This window comes from Dromiciops gliroides, chromosome 3, assembly GCF_019393635.1.
Source record: "Dromiciops gliroides isolate mDroGli1 chromosome 3, mDroGli1.pri, whole genome shotgun sequence".
Lineage (NCBI taxonomy): Eukaryota > Metazoa > Chordata > Mammalia > Microbiotheria > Microbiotheriidae > Dromiciops > Dromiciops gliroides.
This window is the reverse complement of record NC_057863.1, coordinates 67,382,627-67,402,383: the sequence shown is the minus strand read 5'-3', so window position 1 is coordinate 67,402,383 and position 19,757 is coordinate 67,382,627. Positions and strand designations below refer to the sequence as shown.

Sequence of the window (19,757 nt, the reverse complement as noted above, 5' to 3'; positions counted from 1 at the left end):
GGTCTTTAGGCTTCTTGGGGTCCCACTGCATTCCCGCAACATTCCCCCATCTCTTATTTCTGGGGAGAAAGGGGTGAAGGTCCATCTTCTGTAGCTTCCTTAAGGCTGGAAAATGGGCTGTAAAGATTTCCCTGTCAAGGAGAGAGGGAGCAAAAGGATTTGTGGGCTCAGTCGATGAGTCCCAAGGGCATTACTGTGTCTTCAGTGAAAGCTTTGATCCTAGAAGCAACTAGAGAAGTTACAATGTTACAAATAAAATGTCCACATAGAAAGATAATCAAAATTATAGGTATTAAAGGAGTAAGTAGTAGAAACAACCATGAAGTCCTGGATGAAGAGCTAGAGAACAATTGACTGTGAGTGTCTGCCATGATATATATGGAGGAGCAAATATTTTGAAACTTACATAATGTGACATTTAAAATGTAATGTGGGGGGCAGCTAGGTGGCGCAGTGGATAAAGCACCAGCTCTGGATTCAGGAGGACCTGAGTTCAAATCCAGCCTCAGACACTTGACACTTACTTGCTGTGTGACCTTGGTCAAGTCACCTAACCCTCATTGCCCCTCGCAAAAAAAAAAAAAAAAAATCACCCCCAAACGCCACAAACAAACAAAATCTAATGTGTGGTTGCCTTTCAATTTCTAAGGTCAGGTTAGTCAGGATCACCTCATGTTCTTCATACCCCACCAAAAGAATGGCAAGGAAATTGTCCCAAGACCCCCTTTTTACCCTATGCCTTTCCTCAGTTGGGAGAGGGCTCAGAGTGTGTTGATATAAGGATACATAAGGATCTATAAAACCCAAGGCACACTTACCATAATTGATGTAAGGGCTGAGGCAAGAATTGGTTAGGACCACAGACATAAAAAAATTTCTCAGGTGTCTCTGCCCAAGTTACCAGTTGTGTCATATAATGACCACAAACAAACCTATATCCTGGAGGAACAGATAGGTCACTTGGTTTACCTTAACAATCCAGTAACATTTGCCCCACATTCAGAAGAATTGTAGCAGGAGATAAGCATACCAAGTCTGAGGCCTGCCTGTGCTAGTGTTTCCCTTAAAGTACTGGCATGGGATATGGCCTTGAGGCATCAAGACCCTGAGCTAGGGGCCAAGAATTCTCTTTATTCTGTGAGTGTCCTCTACATACCCAGCAGTCAAAAGGGCCTGCCTTAGTTACTGCTTTTCCTAATCAAATCAGGCCATTATCACTCCAAGTGATAATTTGAAATTTAAAAGGTATGGGAGAGCCCAGAAGATGGTTAGGGGAGTGGTCATAGGTGAGATGCTTCAGTTTCTGAGGGAGCAGGCAATGTTAAGAATAAACACAAGGTGCACAAGGGTCAAAAGTAAAAATAAGGAGGGTACAAAGAAGAGAGAAGGAATACTCACTCCAGGGTGTCTGTCAGAGGGAGAGAAATTTGAGATCCTCCACTGGTTCACAGGATTATATTTCCCTTTTCCTTACTATTTGATTAAGGGGACAAAGGGTTTAATAGGAGAAACATGAGTCCATGTATTCTGCCCCTTAAGATTTACAGCTGGGGCAGCTAGATGGCACAGTGGTTAAAGCACCGGCCCTGGATTCAGGAGTACCTGAGTTCAAATCCAGCCTCAGACACTTAACACTTACTAGCTGTGTGACCCTGGGCAAGTCACTTAACCCCCATTGCCCCGCAAAAAAAAAAAAAAAGATTTACAGCTGTGGTGTTGATAGGATGACTACATAGAGACCATCCCATGGAGGCACTAGTTGGTTCTGTTCCTTTATTTTCCAAGTTTTTAGAAACACTAGGTCCCCTGGGTGTTGAGGTTCCTGCCAATCCTCCTGTTCAGGTTTAGGAAGGGTTTGATTGACATTATCTGAGGTCTTGGTGAATGGGCCCAAATTGTTTAGAAAACCGAATAAGGGCATATGTTCTGGGTTTGAGCCAGGCAGGACCATTATCACTCTCGAGTGATTTGCAAAGGCCAGACCTTGGAATTATTACTTGAGAAGGGCTTTGGTTATATCCTGCCCTTTTTCTGTTCTGCTGGGAAAAGCTTTTACCCATCCAATCAAGGTATCTACAAAGTCTAACAGTACCCTAAACTGTTTGCAAGGTGGTAGGTAAGTAAAATCTATCTGCCAATCTTCCCCTGATAGTTCCGCTCATCTTTAGATTGGCCTAAGGAGAGGGGAGGATGTGAGGCCCCTGATGCTATTAGTTTGGGCTCAGAGGTCACAGGAATTACAGATATCTTGGATGGTCTTAGAGATGCACTTGCAGGTAAAGAGAGACTTCACTAAAATGGTTAGAGCTCTCCTGCCCAGGTGAGTGGAATTGTGGAGGCCCATTGCAAATTTCCACATCACATGCCTGAGGAGAAGCATCATCTCGTATTGTCATTAACAAAACTTTGAGGGGGGCGGCTAGGTGGCGCAGTGGATAAAGCACCGGCCCTGGATTCAGGAGTTCCTGAGTTCAAATCCGGCCTCAGACACTTGACACTTACTAGATGTGTGACCGTGGGCAAGTCACTTAACCCCCACTGCCCCGCAAAAAAACCAAACAAACAAAAAAACCCAAAACTTTGAGTTTGAGCCTGTTTTTTCTCTCCCTTGGTACAGGAAGGGCAGATACCAAGGGGGCCAGGGCTAGCGTGGACAGGTGAATGGACCTGGCCCCCGATTTAGCAGCAAGGTCTGCCCTTGTGATATCCTTGTTCTTTGGAGAAGTTGATAACCTGGTGCCCTCAGCACCTCAAGTAGGCCCAGAATCTCTTTTCCAGGCTTCACAAGAGAATTCTTTGTCAACAGTCCTCTTTCTTTACAAATGGAAAACATAGAATGCATAACAATCTTTAACCTAAATAAATCCTCCTAGCTACAATCCCCGTTCTCATCAAAATGTGTGTGTAATGGGGAGGAATTTCAGTTTCTTCTAAAACAAAAAAGGAAGATACCCAGTTAATTTGTCCTTATGATAATACCATTTAAGCATTAGCTGGCATATGATAACTCTGAGTATTGATATACCTAGTTGTTTGGCATATCAAGTGACCACACATTTAGACTGAAAACAGTAAAGTCTTACATAGTTGCATTGTGCTCATATCTTCTACTGATTATTGCTCTGATTATAGAAGTCTGCTCTAAAAGCAAAAGCAGGGACATGATTGTAACAGCCAGTATAAAACATCCTTAGCTCTGTTTGATTTCAGGTAAGAGTCACAAGTGACAACCAGTCATGCAGTAATCATTCCACCTCATAGCCAGATTTCATGAATAGCCAGGTGGGAAACATTTCTTGTTTAGCAAGAACACAATGGGGAAGCTGAGCCAGAAGGATCCTACCTTAGGTGAGACCAAGATTATCCCCTAGACTTTTCCCCACATATAGTACATTCCCTCTTAGTAATTTGTGACATTCTCTGGAGTGGTGGATTACTGACTTAATGATCCATCAGACAACTATACCTGAATTCAAAACTCAAACCAATATAAATTACAGTCCCCAAATGTTTTATCTTAAATAGCAAATTTCTACACTCATGAAGTTGTAATGAGTAAAAATGTTTACCAGCAATCACACATATGTAAGAGGTTTCAAATAACATCTTTCACTTGGTTTTATTCCTTTGCTTCATCTTAAGTTTAAGCTTATCCTGTTGTAAAGATAGAAATTACTTCTCTATAACAAATGTAAATTCTCAGTAAGATGACTCCTTTTATAGGAATTTCATAATTAACATAGTCTATAACAAAAATGGGTAGAAGTCTCATATAATTTAGTTTTCTAATTTTACACACACATACCAATTTTAAAAGTGACTTAAAATTGACCGGTATTTTAGTTTGCAAGATGTAAATATCCAACTAGATGTTCCAATCAAACTCAATTACTTCTTGGATCTTCCCAGATTCGACCTTTTAATTGCAAATAAACACTTAAAGTGACAGTACACTCCTTTTTTTTCCCCTCAAAGATTTCCAAAGTGTTTGCATTGTCAGTGAAAACGGGGTACAACTTTCTACTTGCTTTTACCAATAATATAAAATTCTCTGGACTTCTTCTCTCTCTCACCCACCCCCTTGATACTGCTACAGTAAGCAGCAGGGAGGAAAGGAGAAAAAGACAGAGACATAGACAGAGACAGAGACAGAGAGAAACTCTGTTTCCCTTTTTAAAAAATATCTCTGCAACTCCAAATAGCTTAGTTAACAGTATAAGTTAGTGCTTCAGAACATGTGGTAAGCAGACTGACCGCTTCCTAAACCATTCTGTCCCTTTTTCACAGTAACCAAATTATCCAGTATGAAAAAACCTGGAAAACATAGTACTTTTTTTTTTTTTTTTTTTTTTTTTTTTTTTTTAGTGAGGCAATTGGGGTTAAGTGACTTGCCCAGGGTCACACAGCTAGTAAGTGTCAAGTGTCTGAGGCCGGATTTGAACTCAGGTACTCCTGAATCCAGGGCTGGTGCTTTAACCACTGCGCCATCTAGCTGCCCCCCAAAACATAGTACTTTAAAACATTATTAGGAATTTTTCTTAAAACTTGAAACAAAACCAATTAATTACCAATCAGGGGTTCATAGTTTAGTTGCATGTGCTTGTGTTCCATATATTAGAACAATTTGGGGTTTAAAATATGCGGGCTTTTTTCCCCCATTTTCCAGCATCCCTTGCAAGCAGAGTCACTTAACCCTTAATGCTGACTGGGTGTGGCATGTTTCACAGAAGTTAAATACTTCTCATTTTGAATACCACCAGGAGATGTTTAAGATTTTATGTAATAAGTTACACTTCTAGTTGTCTTTGCGGCTCAACCTTGATAGGATATGAAGAGTTAATTTACAGATTAACAGAGCCTTCACCACTATTAATTACTTGAAAAAAAAAAAGATTTTACAATGTTCATCTAAGGCTATGAATGCCTAACAGAGAATTTACATTCCAACGCCAAATTCAAACTCTGAGCTTTCCCCGCCTTCCCAGCCTGGCCACAGCTCCGGAAGTAAGGGGTTTAGAATCAGCTTTATGAGTTACAACCAAAAGTTTCCTTAGATTTTACACACAATTACAATGTTTGACAGACACACAAATGCACATGAGACACACAAAGAAACCAACTACTTGAAATGGTGAAGGTTACTTCTGTCTGTCAAGCCCACTCTGGATATTGTTAGGGGCCAATCAGGAGACCTGTCTCCCCTCTCCTGCAAGTAATAGAAGGGAAGGGCAAGATAACCATAAGAGGATCTTTGAATAATGGGACATCAGTGGGATATGCATCATCTATCCATGTCCTACATATCACCTTGCAGACATTGATATTGCTTATCTGAATCCCAGGGTTCTGCTCAGCCACACCTTATTCCAGAGCTGGGAGACAGCTGTTTTTTTTTTTTCCCTTGGCCTAGGGGGTTTGGAATCTTTTGGATTTCTTGGTGTCCCACTACAGAAGCTGATCTAAGGGCTTGGAGCCATTTTAGACCAGTTGGGCAAAGGAGAAACACAAGGATGAGACTGGTATCTCCTTCAGAATTCAGAAACACCTGGAAATAAAACAACAGGGTAGGGGTGAGGGGAGTGGGGTGGGATAACAGGATTCAAAGAAGTAAAGGAAGGCAAAAGTTTGCATTCTGTTCCATAGTGTCCCCCTCTCCCTCCCCCAATCCACAGCATCAGCTGTTGGCCATACTAGGTTTTCAAAAGCAAGCCATGCCCAGTAAAAGGAAAGAAAGTGAGTTGCTTGGAAAGGGAAAACCCCAAACTGGAAAGGAAGTAAGTGGCTGTTAGGGACAGGGAATGAATTATATGAGCATGCTCTTTAGTTCTACTTCTTCTCATGCTGTTTATTAGTCAGTCAACAAGCATTTATTAAGCACCACTCAACAAGCACTTTTAAGCACCAGTCAACAAGCATTTATTAGTTTTTCATTATACAAATCCAGACATTTATTTACAGTGTAGGATTACCTACTTCCTCTCAGTAAGGTTGGCATTTAATTTGGAAATGATCAGAAAACCTTCAAAGTTGAGGCCTCCATGTGGTGTTCAAGCCCACCTGGCTATAGGTGACATTTTGAAAAATATTTTGTAACATTCCTGTATTTTTAGTCCCATTGCTGCCAATAGGCTGGCTATTCCTGGGCAGGTGTGAGGCTTAGGATTTAGCAAGCTAATTTCTCTTTAACTGGGAATCTCGTCCATGAGAAACTTCAACTCATGCTTGTGGCCCCATCTTTCTTGGTACAGGTTTGCCTTCATCCTGGATTTTGTTGATGGCAGAATATCCCCAAGATGAAAAGGTCATGATGACTCATGACCATCATTCCTCAACCAGCCCAAGAAAAGACTATTTTTTTTCTCTCTTGTCACCAGTAGTTTCTGGGTCAAAGTCCTCGCTGCTTGAGCTTAGAGCAGATAGGACAAACTCTTTGACTCAAGGGAGGGAAGGTAGCTGATTCTGCAAAGGGTGATGAGTAAGTTGTGTCAAGTCCTTGTAAATCAGTGGTAAAGTATGACCGACATTCTTCAATGATCATTTTCCCAGCATTCTTGCCATACTTCTTGACCACCTTCCAATAGTTCTCTTTGGACTTCTCTTCATCTGTCTCCTCCTTTAGGGGCTGGTATCCCTTCTGGAAAAAGGCAAAGTGAACTTTCTTGGAGTGGGGTCTCTTATCCCCCCTTGCATTACCCTGGGGCTCCGGATGCTGCAGTTGCTCCTTTCCCCCCTTAGTCTCCTCTCCCTCCTCCTCTAATTGTGGGTGCTGCAGGGTACAGGTCCCCTCCTCTTCCTCCTCCTTTTGCTCCTGCCTCTGGAGCCTGCTGAGGTATCTGCTGGCCGACTTGTCTCTGAGCCTGTTGCCCGCCATGGTTCTGCCACCAGGACTGCCGAACAGCAGAGCACTGCAGGGGAGAGGAGAGCTCCGGACCTTGGCTCCCAGCCTAGTCCCTGACCCTCCTCAACAAGCTTTTATGGAGCATCAATCAACAAGTCCTCATTAAGCATCCATTGGGTCTTGAGCACTGTGCTAAGTACAAGGAAACAAAAGAAACAAAAGAAAGTCCAAACACAGTCCCTGCCCTCAAGGAGTTCACATTCTAGTTAGAGTAATCCTTGTACTCCTCTAGTTCCCTTCCTGCCCTTAATCAAATGTTGTAAACTCTATTAAGTCTACCAGGTCCTTTTCTATTCTTATCTCTATGCTGATGATTCTCAGATCTGCTTATTTAGCCCCAACCTCTGGAATTGAGTCTCTAGTTGCCTTTTGGACATTTCAGACTAGACATCTTTTAGTCAACATGACCCAAACTAAATTCTTTATCTTTGCCCCCAAACTATCCCTTCTTCCATACTTCTGTCTTATAGTGGAAGGAATATCTCCACCATTAGACTATAAACTTATGGAGAGCAGGGGCTGTCTTATCCCTTTCCATCAAATCTCTGGGGTCTATCACAGTGCCTGGTATATACTATAAATGCTTCTTGACCAACAGAGAAATAATATGCAAGGAGATATATATATATATATATATATATATATATATATATATATAGAGAGAGAGAGAGAGAGAGAGAGAGAGAGAGAGAGAATATATATACACATATACATATACATATATATAATATAATATATGCTTGATACACAGACGATACATACTGGATAAATAGTCAACAGAGGCAAAGTTTCCTATTATTATTTAGTTGCTTTGTACAGTTGTGTCTGATTCTTGGTGATTCTACTTGTTTGTTTGTTTGTTTGTTTGTTTTTTGGTAAAGATACTGAGATACAAGAGTGATCTGCCATTTTCTTCTCTAGCTCATCTTACTGATAAAGAAACCTGAGGCAAATAGGGTTAAGTGACTTGCCAAGGGTGACACAGCTAGTAAGTGTTTGAGGTCAGATTTGAATCCCAAGTATTAAATTAAGTGTAAAAGATGCATTCGTGTCCACATCCTTTTATGAGTTACAAGTAGTTTTCTGATTAAGTCATGAAGGGTAATAATGTCATTTCCTGAGTGAATAAACTGGCCAGGATATCTAGGGATTTGAATAGTTAAGCCTAGGACAAATATTAGCAGTTTGGTTTTGTCATTGGCATTGGGGGGGGGTGGTTGGGGTAGGGGGAATGGAGGTGTTGGTTGGAATGGGTGGGGGTGAGTTTCCTTAGGTATTCCTCTTTAAAGAATTATACCCTCTGATACACAAATTCAATTAGAATAAAATAATCTTTTATTTAAGCACTAGAGAAAGAAGACCTGGAGAGGAGTCTAGAGGAGAGATAGTTATAGAGACATGGTTCTTTGAGATACTTATCTCATTGAACAGGAGAAAGGCAAAAGCCTTTTTTTTTTTTTTTTTGCGTGTTGTTTTTGGTGAGGCAATTGGGGTTAAGTGACTTGCCCAGGGGCACACAGCTAGTAAGTGTCAAGTGTCTGAGGCCATATTTGAACTCTGGTTCTCCTGACTCCAGGGCCGGTGCTCTATCCACTGAGCCACCTAGCTGCCCTGAGTTAAGTAATTTTTGAAAAGTTAAGAGCTGGTTTTAATTCAGTGTGGTTCCATGGTTAGAGACTTTAAAAAATGTTTTTTTTTCTTTGCAACTGTTATACATTACAAATAATTCCTGATTTTTAAACTATTCTACTTCAAAAGGTTTTAAAAGTAACAACTTATAAGAGATTAACAATTGTGATATAGCTACAGGTTATTTCTTTTTGTTTGTTTATTTGTTTTTGTTTGTTTGTTTGTTTTTGGTGAGGCAATTCAGGTTAATCAACTTCCCCGGGGTCACACAGCTAGTAAGTGTCAAGTGTCTGAAGCTGGATTTGAACTCAGGTATTCCTGACTCCAGGGCCGGTGTTCTAACCAGTGTGCCACCTAGCTTCCTTTCTACAGGTTATTTCTTCCAGTTTATGCAGTGAACTAAGAGCCCATAGGCTAGGAATTTCTCAATGAGAAGCTTGATTGGCATGGCACTGAATAAGTAAATTAATTTGGGTTGAATTAACATTTTTATTATATTAGCACAACCTACCCATGAGCAATTCATATTTTTCCATTTGTTTAGATCTGATTTTATTTGTGTGAAAAGTGTTTTGTAATTGTGTTCATTTAGTTCCTGGATTTGTCTTGGGAGGTAGATTCCCAAGTATTTTATATTGTCTACAGTTATTTAAGTGGAATTTGGGGGGTGGAGCCAAGATGGGAGGGAAAGACATTAAATGCACAGGGCTCCTGATACAATCGCCCCCAAAATAGCAATAAAATAACCCTTGGGTCAGAAAAACACACAAAAATACTGGCTGAGAGTTTTCTCCAGATGTAGATAGATTTCAGGGAGCCATGCTGGGCCATGAATAAAGCCTAACCCCACAGTCAGGCCCACACACCAGATACCCGCCAGAGGAATTTGCCCCAGTGCCTATGAATCAGTTGCAGCACCAGTGTCTTCTGGAACCCAGCACAAGATCAAGCTGAACAGCTGGCCCCGGGGGAAAGTGCAGGGGTACCAGTGGCCTGGGGGAAAGGATTTAACTGTCCCACACCAGCAGGCAACCAGAAAGAAATCCTGAGTGACGGGAGACCCAAGTGGGGGAGGAGAGCAGGGGAGCAGGGGAGCAGTTTCATCGGAAGCTGAGAACCACACCATGGAAAGCTTTGCTGGTTGGTTTCTTAGTAAATAGGCCTGAGGTTATCTCCAGACCTGAGAACAGGCCAGGTGAGATTAAAACCTGCCCCGACTCAACCCCAAACACCTGGGACCCTCTGAAGCTGAGAACAGGAGCGGAGCCGAGAAACAGCCCCTACCTCCACCCCCAGTGGAGAGTTTAAAAATAGAATGAAAGTGAGGCCAGCCAGGCTGAGAAGAAGCCCAACCATCCCCCAGGCCACACTGTAGCTTGAACAGTGTGTCCTGGAAGCAGAGCCACACTTTAAGAAGGAGTTAAAAGCCAAGAAATAGTAAGCCAGCATGAGTAGGCAGAGAAAGCAGAAAACCATAGAAAACTTCTTTGGGGGTAAGGTAGACCACAATAGAACCTCAGGAGAAGAAAATAATAACAGGGTCAAAGCTCCAACATCCAAAGCTTCCAAGAAAAATATGAACTACCATGGAAGCTCTCAAAAGGGACTTTGAAGAGAAAGTAGGAGAAATAGAAAGAACATGTAGAGAAAAGGAGGAAAGAATGGAAAGGAAAATGAGAGTGATGCAGGACAGTTAGAAAAAAGTCAACAGTATTTAAGTGGAATTTCTCCTGTCTCATGCTGCTGGACTTTGTTGGTCATATATAGAAATGCTGATGATTTATGTGGGTTTATTTTATATCCTGCAACTTTGCTAAATTTGTTCATTTTTTCAAGTAGTTTTTTAGTTATTTCTTTAGGATTCTCTAAGTATACCATCATTTAATCTGCTTAGGGTGATAGTTTTGTTTCTTCCTTTCCTATTCTAATTCCTTCAATTTCTTTTTCTTCTTTTATTGCCAAGGCTAACCTTTCTAGTACAGTGTTGAATAGTGGTGGTGATAACAATCATCCTTGTTTTACCCTTGATCATACTGGGAATTCCTCTAACTTATCTCCATTGCATATAATGCTTGTTTATGGTTTAAGATAGATACTGTTCATCATCTTAAGAAAAGCTCCATTTATTCCTATGTTCTCTGGTGTTTTTAACAGGAATGGATGCTGTATTTTGTCAAAGGTTTTCTCAGCATTGAGATAACCATATGATTTTGGTTAGTTTTGTTATTGATGTAGTCAATTGTGTTGATAGTTTTTCTAATATTGAACCAGTCCTACATTCCTGGCATAAATCACAGCGTATTATCTAGTGATATATTGCTGTAATCTCTTTGCTAATATTCTATTCAAAGTTTTTGCATCAATATTCATTAGGGCGATTGGTCTATAATTGTCTTTCTCTGTTTTGGCTCTGCCTGGTTTAGGTATTAACACCATATTTTTTTCATAGAAGGAATTTGGTAGGATTCCTTCTTCATCTATTTTTCCAAATAGTTTGTATAATATTGAAATTAACTATTCTTTAATTGTTTGGTAGAATTCGTTTGTAAATGCATCTAGCCCTGGAGATTTTTTCTTAGGGAGTTCATTGATGGTTTGTTCAATTTCTTTTTCTAAAATGGGCTTGTTTAAAGATTTTATTCCCTTTTCTGTTAATCTAGGCAGTTTATATTTTAGTAAATATTCATCCATTTCATTTAGATTGTTAAATTTATTGCCATATAGTTGGGCAAAATAGCTCCTAATTATTACTTTAATTTCCTCTTCATTGATGGTGAGTTCACCCTTTTCATTTTTGATGTTTGTAATTTGGGTTTCTTTCTTTTTTTACTCAAATTAACCAAAGGTTTATCTATTTTATTTCCCCCCCATAGAACTAGCTCTTAGTTTTATTTATTAATTTTATAGTTTTCTCACTTTCAATTTTATTAATCTCACTTAATTTTTGGAATTTCCAATTTGGTGTTTAATTGGGGATTTTAAATTTGTTCTTTTTCTAATTTTTTTAGTTGCATGCCCAATTCATTGATCTCTTTTTCTATTTTATTCATGCAGGCATTTAGAGATATACAATTTCCCCTAAGAACTGCTTTGGCTGCATCCCACAAGTTTTGGTATGTTGTCTCATTATTATCATTCTCTTATATGAAGTTATTTATTGTTTCTATGGTTTGTTTGACTCTCTCATTCTTTAGGATGAAATTATTTAGTTTTCAATTCATTTTTGGTCTATCATTCCATGGCCCTTCATTACATATAATTCTTATTGCATCATGATCCAAAAAATATGCATTTACTATTTCTGCCTTTCTGAATCTGACTGTGAGGTTTTTATGCCTTAATATATGGTCAATTTTTGTGTATGTGCCATGTATCACTGAGAAACAGATATATTCCTTTCTATCCCTATTAAATTTATCCCAGAGGTCTGTCATATCCAACTTTTCTAAAATTCTATTCACCTCCTCAAGTTCTTTCTTATTAATTTTGTGGTTAAATTTATCTAGTTCTGAGAGGGGGAGGTTGAGGTTCCCCACTAATATACTTTTGCTATCTATTTATACCTGTACCTCTCTTAAATTCTCTTCTAAGATTCTGGATGCTGGACCACTTGGTACATACATGTTTAGTATTGATATTACTTCATTGTCTATGGTACCTTTTAGCAATATGTAGTTTTCTTCCTTTTCTCTCTTTATTAGGTCAATTTTTACTTTTTCTTTGTCTGAGATAAGGATTGCTACCCTGCTTTTTTTTTTTTAACTTCAGCTGAAGCATAGTATATTTTACTCCAGCCTTTTACCTTTACTCCGTGTATCTCTCTGATTTAAATGTTTTTCTCATCAACATATTGTAGGATTCTGTTTTTTAATCCACTCTGCTATCTGATTTTGTTTTATAGGGGAGTTTATCCCATTCACATTCACAGTTATGATTACTAACTGTTTATTCCCATACATCCTATTTTTTTCCCTTGTTTGTACTTTTCTCTTTCCTTTCCCCCTGTCCCTTCTCATTAATATTTTGTTTCTGGCCACCTCAGTCTACCCTCCCTTCTATCAGACCCACTTCCTTTTGTCTGTTCCCCTTTAAATTCCTAGTTTTACTCCCCTCCTTCTACTAGCACCCCCCTTGTCTTTCCCCTTTCCCCTTTTACTTCTACAGAGTAAGATAGAATTCTATACTCAATTAAGTGTGAATGTTATTCCTGCCTTGTGCCAAGTAAGATGAGAGTAAGGTCAGAACAATGCTCACCCTCCTTTCTTTCCCCCTGTTGTAATAATCTTTTGTGCCTTTTCTCTTGATGTGATTTACCCCATTCTGCCTTCCCTTTCCTCTTCTCCCAGTATAATCCTCTTTATTTCCCCTTCAGTTTTTCTTTTTAAACATCACATCAGAATCCACTTATATCCACATCTTCTGTCTGTGTGTATTCCTCCTATATGCCTTAATAAAGATACAGTTCTTAAGAGTTACAAATATCTTCTTCCCATCTAGGGATGCAAACATTTTAACCTTATTGAATAACATGCCCTCCCCCCCCTCCCCGCCCCTTTACTTTTTTATGTGTCTCAAGTCTTGTATTTATAGATTGAATTTTTTGTTCAGTACTGCACATTTCATCAGGGAAGTTTTAAAGTCTCCTATTTCATTAAATATCCATTTTTCCCCTAAAAAATTATGATTAATTTTGCTGGGTAGTACATTTTTGGTTGTAGTTCCAGTTCCTTTGCCTTCCCAAATATCATATTTCAAGCCCTCCAGTTTTTTAATATTGAAGCTGCCAGGTCCTGTGTAATTCTGATAGTTGTTCCTTTATATTTAAATTGTTTCTTTTTGGCTGCTTGCAGTATTTTCTCCTTTACTTGATAAATTTGTAATTTAGCTATAATATTACTTGGAGTTTTCATTTTGGGGTGTCTTTCATGAGATGATTGGTGGACTCTTTCAATGACTAATTTTTTCTCTGATTGTAAAATATTGGGGCAGTTCTCCTTGATAATGTCATGAAGTATGTTGTCTAGCCTCTTTTTTTGATCATGGTCTTCAGGTAGTCTGATCATTCTTATATTGTTCCTCCTGGATCTATTTTCCAGTTCTGTTGTTTTTCTGAAGAGGTATTTTATTTTCTTCCCACTTTTATATTCTTTTGATTATGCTTTACTTCTTCCTGTTGTCTTATTGAGTCATTAGCTTCCATCTGCCCAATTCTGTTTCTTAAGGAATTATTTTCCCCAGTCAGATTTTGTACCTCCTTTTCCATTTGAACTATTGCATTTTTTTAATGAATTATTTTCTTCAATTTTTGTTCTTATTTTTCCAAGCTATTGACTTTCTCTTATATAACTCTCATTTCTTTTCTCAATTTTTCTGCTACCTCTCTTATTTGGTTTATGAAATCCTTTTTGAGCTCTTCCAAGAGGGCTTTTTGGTCTCGAGACAAATTCTCCTTCCCCTTTAAAGCTTCACATGTAAGAGTTTTATCGTTGTTGTCTTCCCCTGAATTTATGTTTTGATCTTCCCTGTCACCATAGTAACTGTCAATGGTGAGAGTTCTTTTTTGTTTTTATTCATATTTTTATTTTTATTTTAGCCTCCGTTGTGCCTTTTAAGGTTGAGTTTTGCTCCTGGGATACAGTGCTCACTGGCGGAACTTCTTTTGCTGGGGGCTGGGTCCAAGTCACAAGCTTTCTGCTCTTGAAGAGTCAGCAGCATTGCAGCTGGAGGCCTCAAAACTGGCATGCTTTGCCCCTAGCTTGCTGAGCTAGGACCTCAGGTCCTCAGCTGCTAATGTGTGCTGTGACAAAGAGCCTTTTGCTGGTTTGCCCAGACAACCTCCATGCTGAGCTGTTCTCTCCTTTTACCCAGATGAAACAGCTCTTTCCTGAAGATCTTCTAGGTTATCTTAATTCAGAAGATTGTTTCACTCCATTTTTGTTGTTGTTGTTGTTGTTGCAGGTTTTATATCTCCAGAATCAGTTGAGAGGCTTAATTTAACATTAATTCTGAGGGAAAATTGAGATAGCTCAGGCAGCTTCCTGGTTTCACTCCCCCATCTTAGCTCTGCCTCCAGAACTCTACAGTTGTTTCTAATTTAACACACATACAACAATTTTAGTGACTTTAAAATTGACCAGTACTTTATTTGGAACATCTAGTTGAATATTTACAATCTTGCAATCAAACTCAATTACTTTTTGGTTCTTCCCAGATTCACAGACCTTTTAATTGCAGATAAGTACTTAAAGTGACATGACCCTCTTTTTTTTTTTTCCCTCAAAAGTTTCCAAACTCTGTCAGTGCAAACAGGGTATAACGTTCTTTTTATTTGCTTTTGCCAATCATATAAATTTCTCTGGATCTATTCTCTCTCACCCACCCTCCTGATACTGCTGCAGTCAGCATCAGGGAGGGAAAGACGGAGAGAAAGAGAGAGATAAAGACACTCTGTTTCCCCTTTTAAAAATATCCATGGAACTCCAAATAGTGTGCGGGCTTTTTTCCATTTTATAACAACCCTTGCAAGCAGAGGTACTTAAGCTTTAATGCTGACTGGGAGTGAGGTGGAATATCACAGGAGTTAAATAATTCTCAATCTGTATAGCACAAGGAGATATTTAAGATTTTATATAACTCACACTTCTAGTTGTCTTACAGCTCAACCTTGTAGGATTTGAAGGTTTAATCTACAGATTAAGAGAGCCTTCACCACCATTAATTACTTTAAAACAACAACAGCTTTTACATATAAGGCTATGAATGCTGTGGCTTGGGAAGACTAAGGGAAGGGAAGGGCAAAATAAGTGTGAGGTGAACTTTGAATAATGGGGTATCAGTAGGATAATGGACACATTACTAAATTTGGCCTTGATCCAGACACAGGGTGGTAAAAAGTGTTATTGATATCATAATTGCCTCAACTCTGTATTGCATATGGGTTATATTTTGAAGAACTCTCACTGTTTAATTTGATCACTGACAATGCTATACTAAAGATTAGTGGAAATCCAGCAGTGAAACACCTAAAGAAGTAGAAGTATCTAGAGATAACCAGAATCTAGACTCCCTGATGGCATCTTTTTTGTTTGTTTTTTTGGTGAGGCAATTGGGGTTAAGTGATTTGCCCAGGGTCACACAGCTAGTAAGTGTTAAGTGTTTGAGGCCAGATTTGAACTCTGGTCCTCCTGACTCCAGGGCCAGTGCTCTATCCACTGCACCACCTAGCTTCCCTTCCCTGATGGCATCTTAAGTAACACTCAATGAAGAAAAGATTTCAAGGACTCCAAATGGACATTTTTGTTTTTTCCTTCTGTTACTATATACACCATCTATAATATGTATTTTCTGCAGAGTCCTTCCCTCTATAGACATTGTCAAAGCATAAGTCTATGAGGGACTGCCCCTCTGGACAAAATTTTCCCTTTCTCCCTTTCCTATATTGTTATTAGCATATTGTTTGTTAGCATAGCTTATGATGTTCTGTAACTTTTTTATTTTGGGTGAGGGGATTGGGGTTAAGTGACTTTCCCAGGGTCACACAGCTAGTAAGTGTTAAGTGTCTGAGGCCAGATGTGAACTAGGGTCCTCCTGAATCCAGGGCCAGTGCTCTAGCCGCTGCTATTTTTTACTGCTTCATTAAGAAAATACCTCGTGTTTCTTAATAAAGCAAATGGGGAAATGTAAGGAATTGGTTGTGATTAGGGTTTTCTGTGACCCCATCTTTAGCTGGGATTGGAGGCCCTGGCATGCGCCCATGCATGCTGGCCTCATGCAGGACACCCACACACCTGCATGGGCCTGGCCAAATTATAATGACTAAAGCCCAGTGAAGATGGTTCAGGTGATCTTTGGTGTCTGGCAGCTGCGGGGCTGCCGTTTGTGGAGTCACTTGTTAGTTCTGTCAAATCAGGGCTGCCAGCCAATTAGCTTGGGACTGTGTGTGTGTGCTTGGCCCTGTTTCCTGTGGAAGAGGGGGCTTCTGGGAGAGAAAATGGAGGAGAGGTTTCACTTTTGGAGGGGGGAGAGAGGGAGCAAGATGCTGGCATACTATGCAGTGGGTTCTCTTTGAAAACTGCTATTTCTGAGTGGTGGTGAATTGGGGATTGTATTTTTTTCCTTCCCCCATTCCTTTTTTTTTTTTTGTCCATAGTTTGTGGAAATTTATTTTGATTTGGGGACCCTACCTTTAGGCTGAGATTAGAAAGCCTTAGGCCCTCAGGGTCTCTCCCCTTCCTCCTCCACTTCAGCTGAGCCGAAAAAGCCCCATGGCCTATACAAGACGCCAGGTCAGACAGCTGGGGAGAAAAAAAAAAAGCCCCAGCTCCCTCCGACCTGAGTGGAGCTATCTGAAAGATAGCCTGTGCTGAGGCACATGAAGTAGGAGTGCACCCCTCCCCCCAAACCAGCCACAGCCCTGGCTGTCAGATTAGCTTGGTCTGTGGGGGCAAAGGAAGCCCTGAGATTTGAGTGGAGAGAAAAAAAGGTAGGGGTGTGTGTGTGTGTGTGTGTGTGTGTGTGTGTGTGTGTATATATTTATTTATTTATTTATATAGACCTGGGAGTTAGACAGTGAGAGGAGGGGCAAGGAGGGGCTGACTAGAGGAGGACGGACTAGATAGAAAAAAAAAAGGAGTGAGGATGGACTAGAAAGACTAGAGGGGAGCACAGACGAGGAGAGTTAGGTTCTGAAAAGGAGAGAGGGGCTGACAAGGTTACAGGCCTTAATACAAATCAGGGAAAGTATAACATGCCCTGAGGCTGGAGGTGGCTAAGGCCCTTATTGTATTCAAGAAGTTCAAAGCGTAGCAGGTGGGAAAGAGGCTCAGTGGAAAGAGACCACAGGAAAGCAGTCAGGTTGTACTTTATTTCCCTGTATTCCTAATTTGAAATAGTATCTCATAAATAAACTCTGCTTTGATTGTTTAGTTAAGAGGCTTCTTGGTATTTTGCTTATCAATTTGGGAGTGGAGCAGTGTGGTGGAACTTTATAAACGGCCCATATTAAATTAACGAAGTCAGATAGCCAGCAAGTCAACAGTCCCAGAATAAGTACCCCAATCAAATTAGCCCTCAAAATTAGCCCTAGTTAACAAAATATTTCCACAAGTTCTATTAACTTTACATGTGTTTTAAATTTGTTCCCATTAATAAACCCTGTTTTGGTTTTTTTGTTTGTTTTTTTTTTTTAGTGAGGAAATTGGGGTTAAGTGACTTGCCCAGGGTCACACAGGTAGTAAGTGTTAAGTGTCTGAGGCCGGATTTGAACTTAGGTACTCCTGACTCCAGGGCTGGTGCTCTATCCACTGTGCCACCTAGCTGCCCTGTACCCTGTTTTTTTTAAGAGGCTATTATTCTCCTTTCGTACCCCAATATTATGGCAAGCTGCCCAATTAACACTCCCCATATTAAATTCCACCCTTATAGTAGGATATGCAGCATCCATCCATGTACTGCTTATCACCTTGCAGACATTGATATTGCTTATCTGAATCCCAGGGTTATGCTCAGCCCCACCTTATTCCTGATCTGGGAGACAGCTGTTTTTTTTTTTTCCTTGACCTAGGGGCTTTGGAATGTTTTGGATTTCTTGGTGTCCCACTACAGAAGCTGATCTAAGGGCTTGGAGCCATTTTAGACCAGTTGGGCAAAGGAGAAACACAAGGATGAGACTGTGGAGGCCTGGTATCTGCTTCAGAATTCAGAAACCCCTGGAAATAAAATAACAGGGAAGGGGTGAGGGGAGTGGGGTGGAATAACAGGATTCCAAGTAAAGGCAGGCAAAAGTTTGCATTTTTTTCCATAGTGTCCCCCTCCCACTTCCCCTCCCCCAATCCACTGCATCAGCTGTTGGCCATACTAGGTTTTCAAAAGCAAGCCATGCCCTGTAAAAGGAAGGAAAGTGAGTTGCTTGGAAAGGGAAAACCCCAAACTGGAAAGGAAGTAAGTGGTTGTTAGGGACAAGGAATGAATTACATGAGCTCTTTAGTTCTACTTCTCATGATGTTTATTAGTCAGTCAACAAGCATTTATTAAGCACCAGTCAATAAGCATTTTTTCATTAAATCCAAACTTTTATTTACAGTGTAGAGTTACCTACTTCCTCTCAGTAAGGTTGTCAATAAGGTGGAATTGATCAGTAAACCCTGAAATTTCATGCCTTCATGTAGTGTTTGAGACCCAGATTTATTATTTTTTTTGGTAGCATTCCTGTGTTTTTAAACCCATTGCTGTCAATAGCCTGGTTATTCCTGGGCAGATATGAGGTTCAACATTTAGAAAGCTAATTTTTATAAACCTCAAGTCATCCTTTTGGCCCCATCTTTCTTGCTGCAGAGTTGCCTTTGACCAGGATTCTGTTGATGACAGAATATCCCCAAGATGGAAAGCACCATAAAGCAGAGTAGGGCCTGACTCATGAACATCACCTCTCAACCTCCCCAAGAAAAGACAGCACTTTTTTCTCTCTAGTCACCAGTAGTATCTGGGTCAAAGTCCTTGAAGCTTGGGCTTCATCGAGTTCCCAGAGCAGCAGTGTCCAGGTTCTCTCCCAGAAGAACAAACTCTGTGACTTCTATTAGAGAATGAAGGGAGGGAGGGTGTCTGATTCAGTAAAGGGTGATGAGTAAGCTGTGATAATTCCTTTAGTGATCACTTTCCTAGCATTCTTGCCATACTTCTTGAGCTCCTTCTGATAGTCCTTTTTGGGCTTCTCTCCATCTGTCTGCTCCTCCATGGACTGGTATCTCTCCCGGAAAAAGGGAAAGTGAACTTTCTTGGAGTGGGGTCCCTTATCCCCCCTTGCATTATCCTGGGGCCCTGGATGCTGCAGCTGCTCTTCTTCTCCCTTAGTCTCCTCTCCCTCCTCCTCTTCCTCTAATTGTGGGTGCTGCAGGATACAGGCTTCTTCCTCCTCCTCCTCCTCCTCCTTTTGCTCCATCCTCAAGAGCCTGCTCAGGTATCTGCTGGCTGCCTTCTCTCTGAGCCTCTTGCCCACCATGGTTCTGCCACCAGGGCTGCTGAACAGCAGAGCACTGCAGGGGAGAGGAGAGCCCAGGACCTTGGCTCCCAGCCTAGTCCCTGACTCTCCAGGACAAGCTTTTATGGAGTGCCATTCAACAAGCCCTCATTAAGCACCCATTGTGTCTTGAGCACCGTGCTAAGTACAAGGAAACAAAAGAAACCAAACACAGTCCCTGCCCTCAAGGAGTTCACAGTCTAGTAAGAGAGAAAT

The 19,757-nt window shown here is 40.4% G+C and overlaps 2 protein-coding genes across 2 annotated transcripts; both read right to left on the bottom strand.

Annotated features, from left to right (window-relative positions):
• Positions 1-6,385: 6,385 nt before the first annotated feature.
• On the bottom strand, positions 6,386-6,871 carry LOC122747151 (uncharacterized protein C1orf115-like). The gene has a single exon (XM_043993349.1). The coding sequence runs from the start codon at positions 6,869-6,871 to the stop codon at positions 6,386-6,388; it is 486 nt and encodes a 161-aa protein (XP_043849284.1).
• A 12,229-nt stretch (positions 6,872-19,100) lies between these two features.
• Positions 19,101-19,523, bottom strand: LOC122747150 (uncharacterized protein C1orf115-like). Its single transcript, XM_043993347.1, has one exon. It carries the CDS (start codon positions 19,521-19,523, stop codon positions 19,101-19,103), a length of 423 nt encoding a protein of 140 aa, XP_043849282.1.
• Positions 19,524-19,757: the final 234 nt, after the last annotated feature.

Coding starts and splice junctions, on each gene's coding strand:
- LOC122747150 (XM_043993347.1), bottom strand. CDS start 19,523: ATGGTGGGCAAGAGGCTCAGAGAGAAGGCAGCCAGCAGATACCTGAGC.
- LOC122747151 (XM_043993349.1), bottom strand. CDS start 6,871: ATGGCGGGCAACAGGCTCAGAGACAAGTCGGCCAGCAGATACCTCAGC.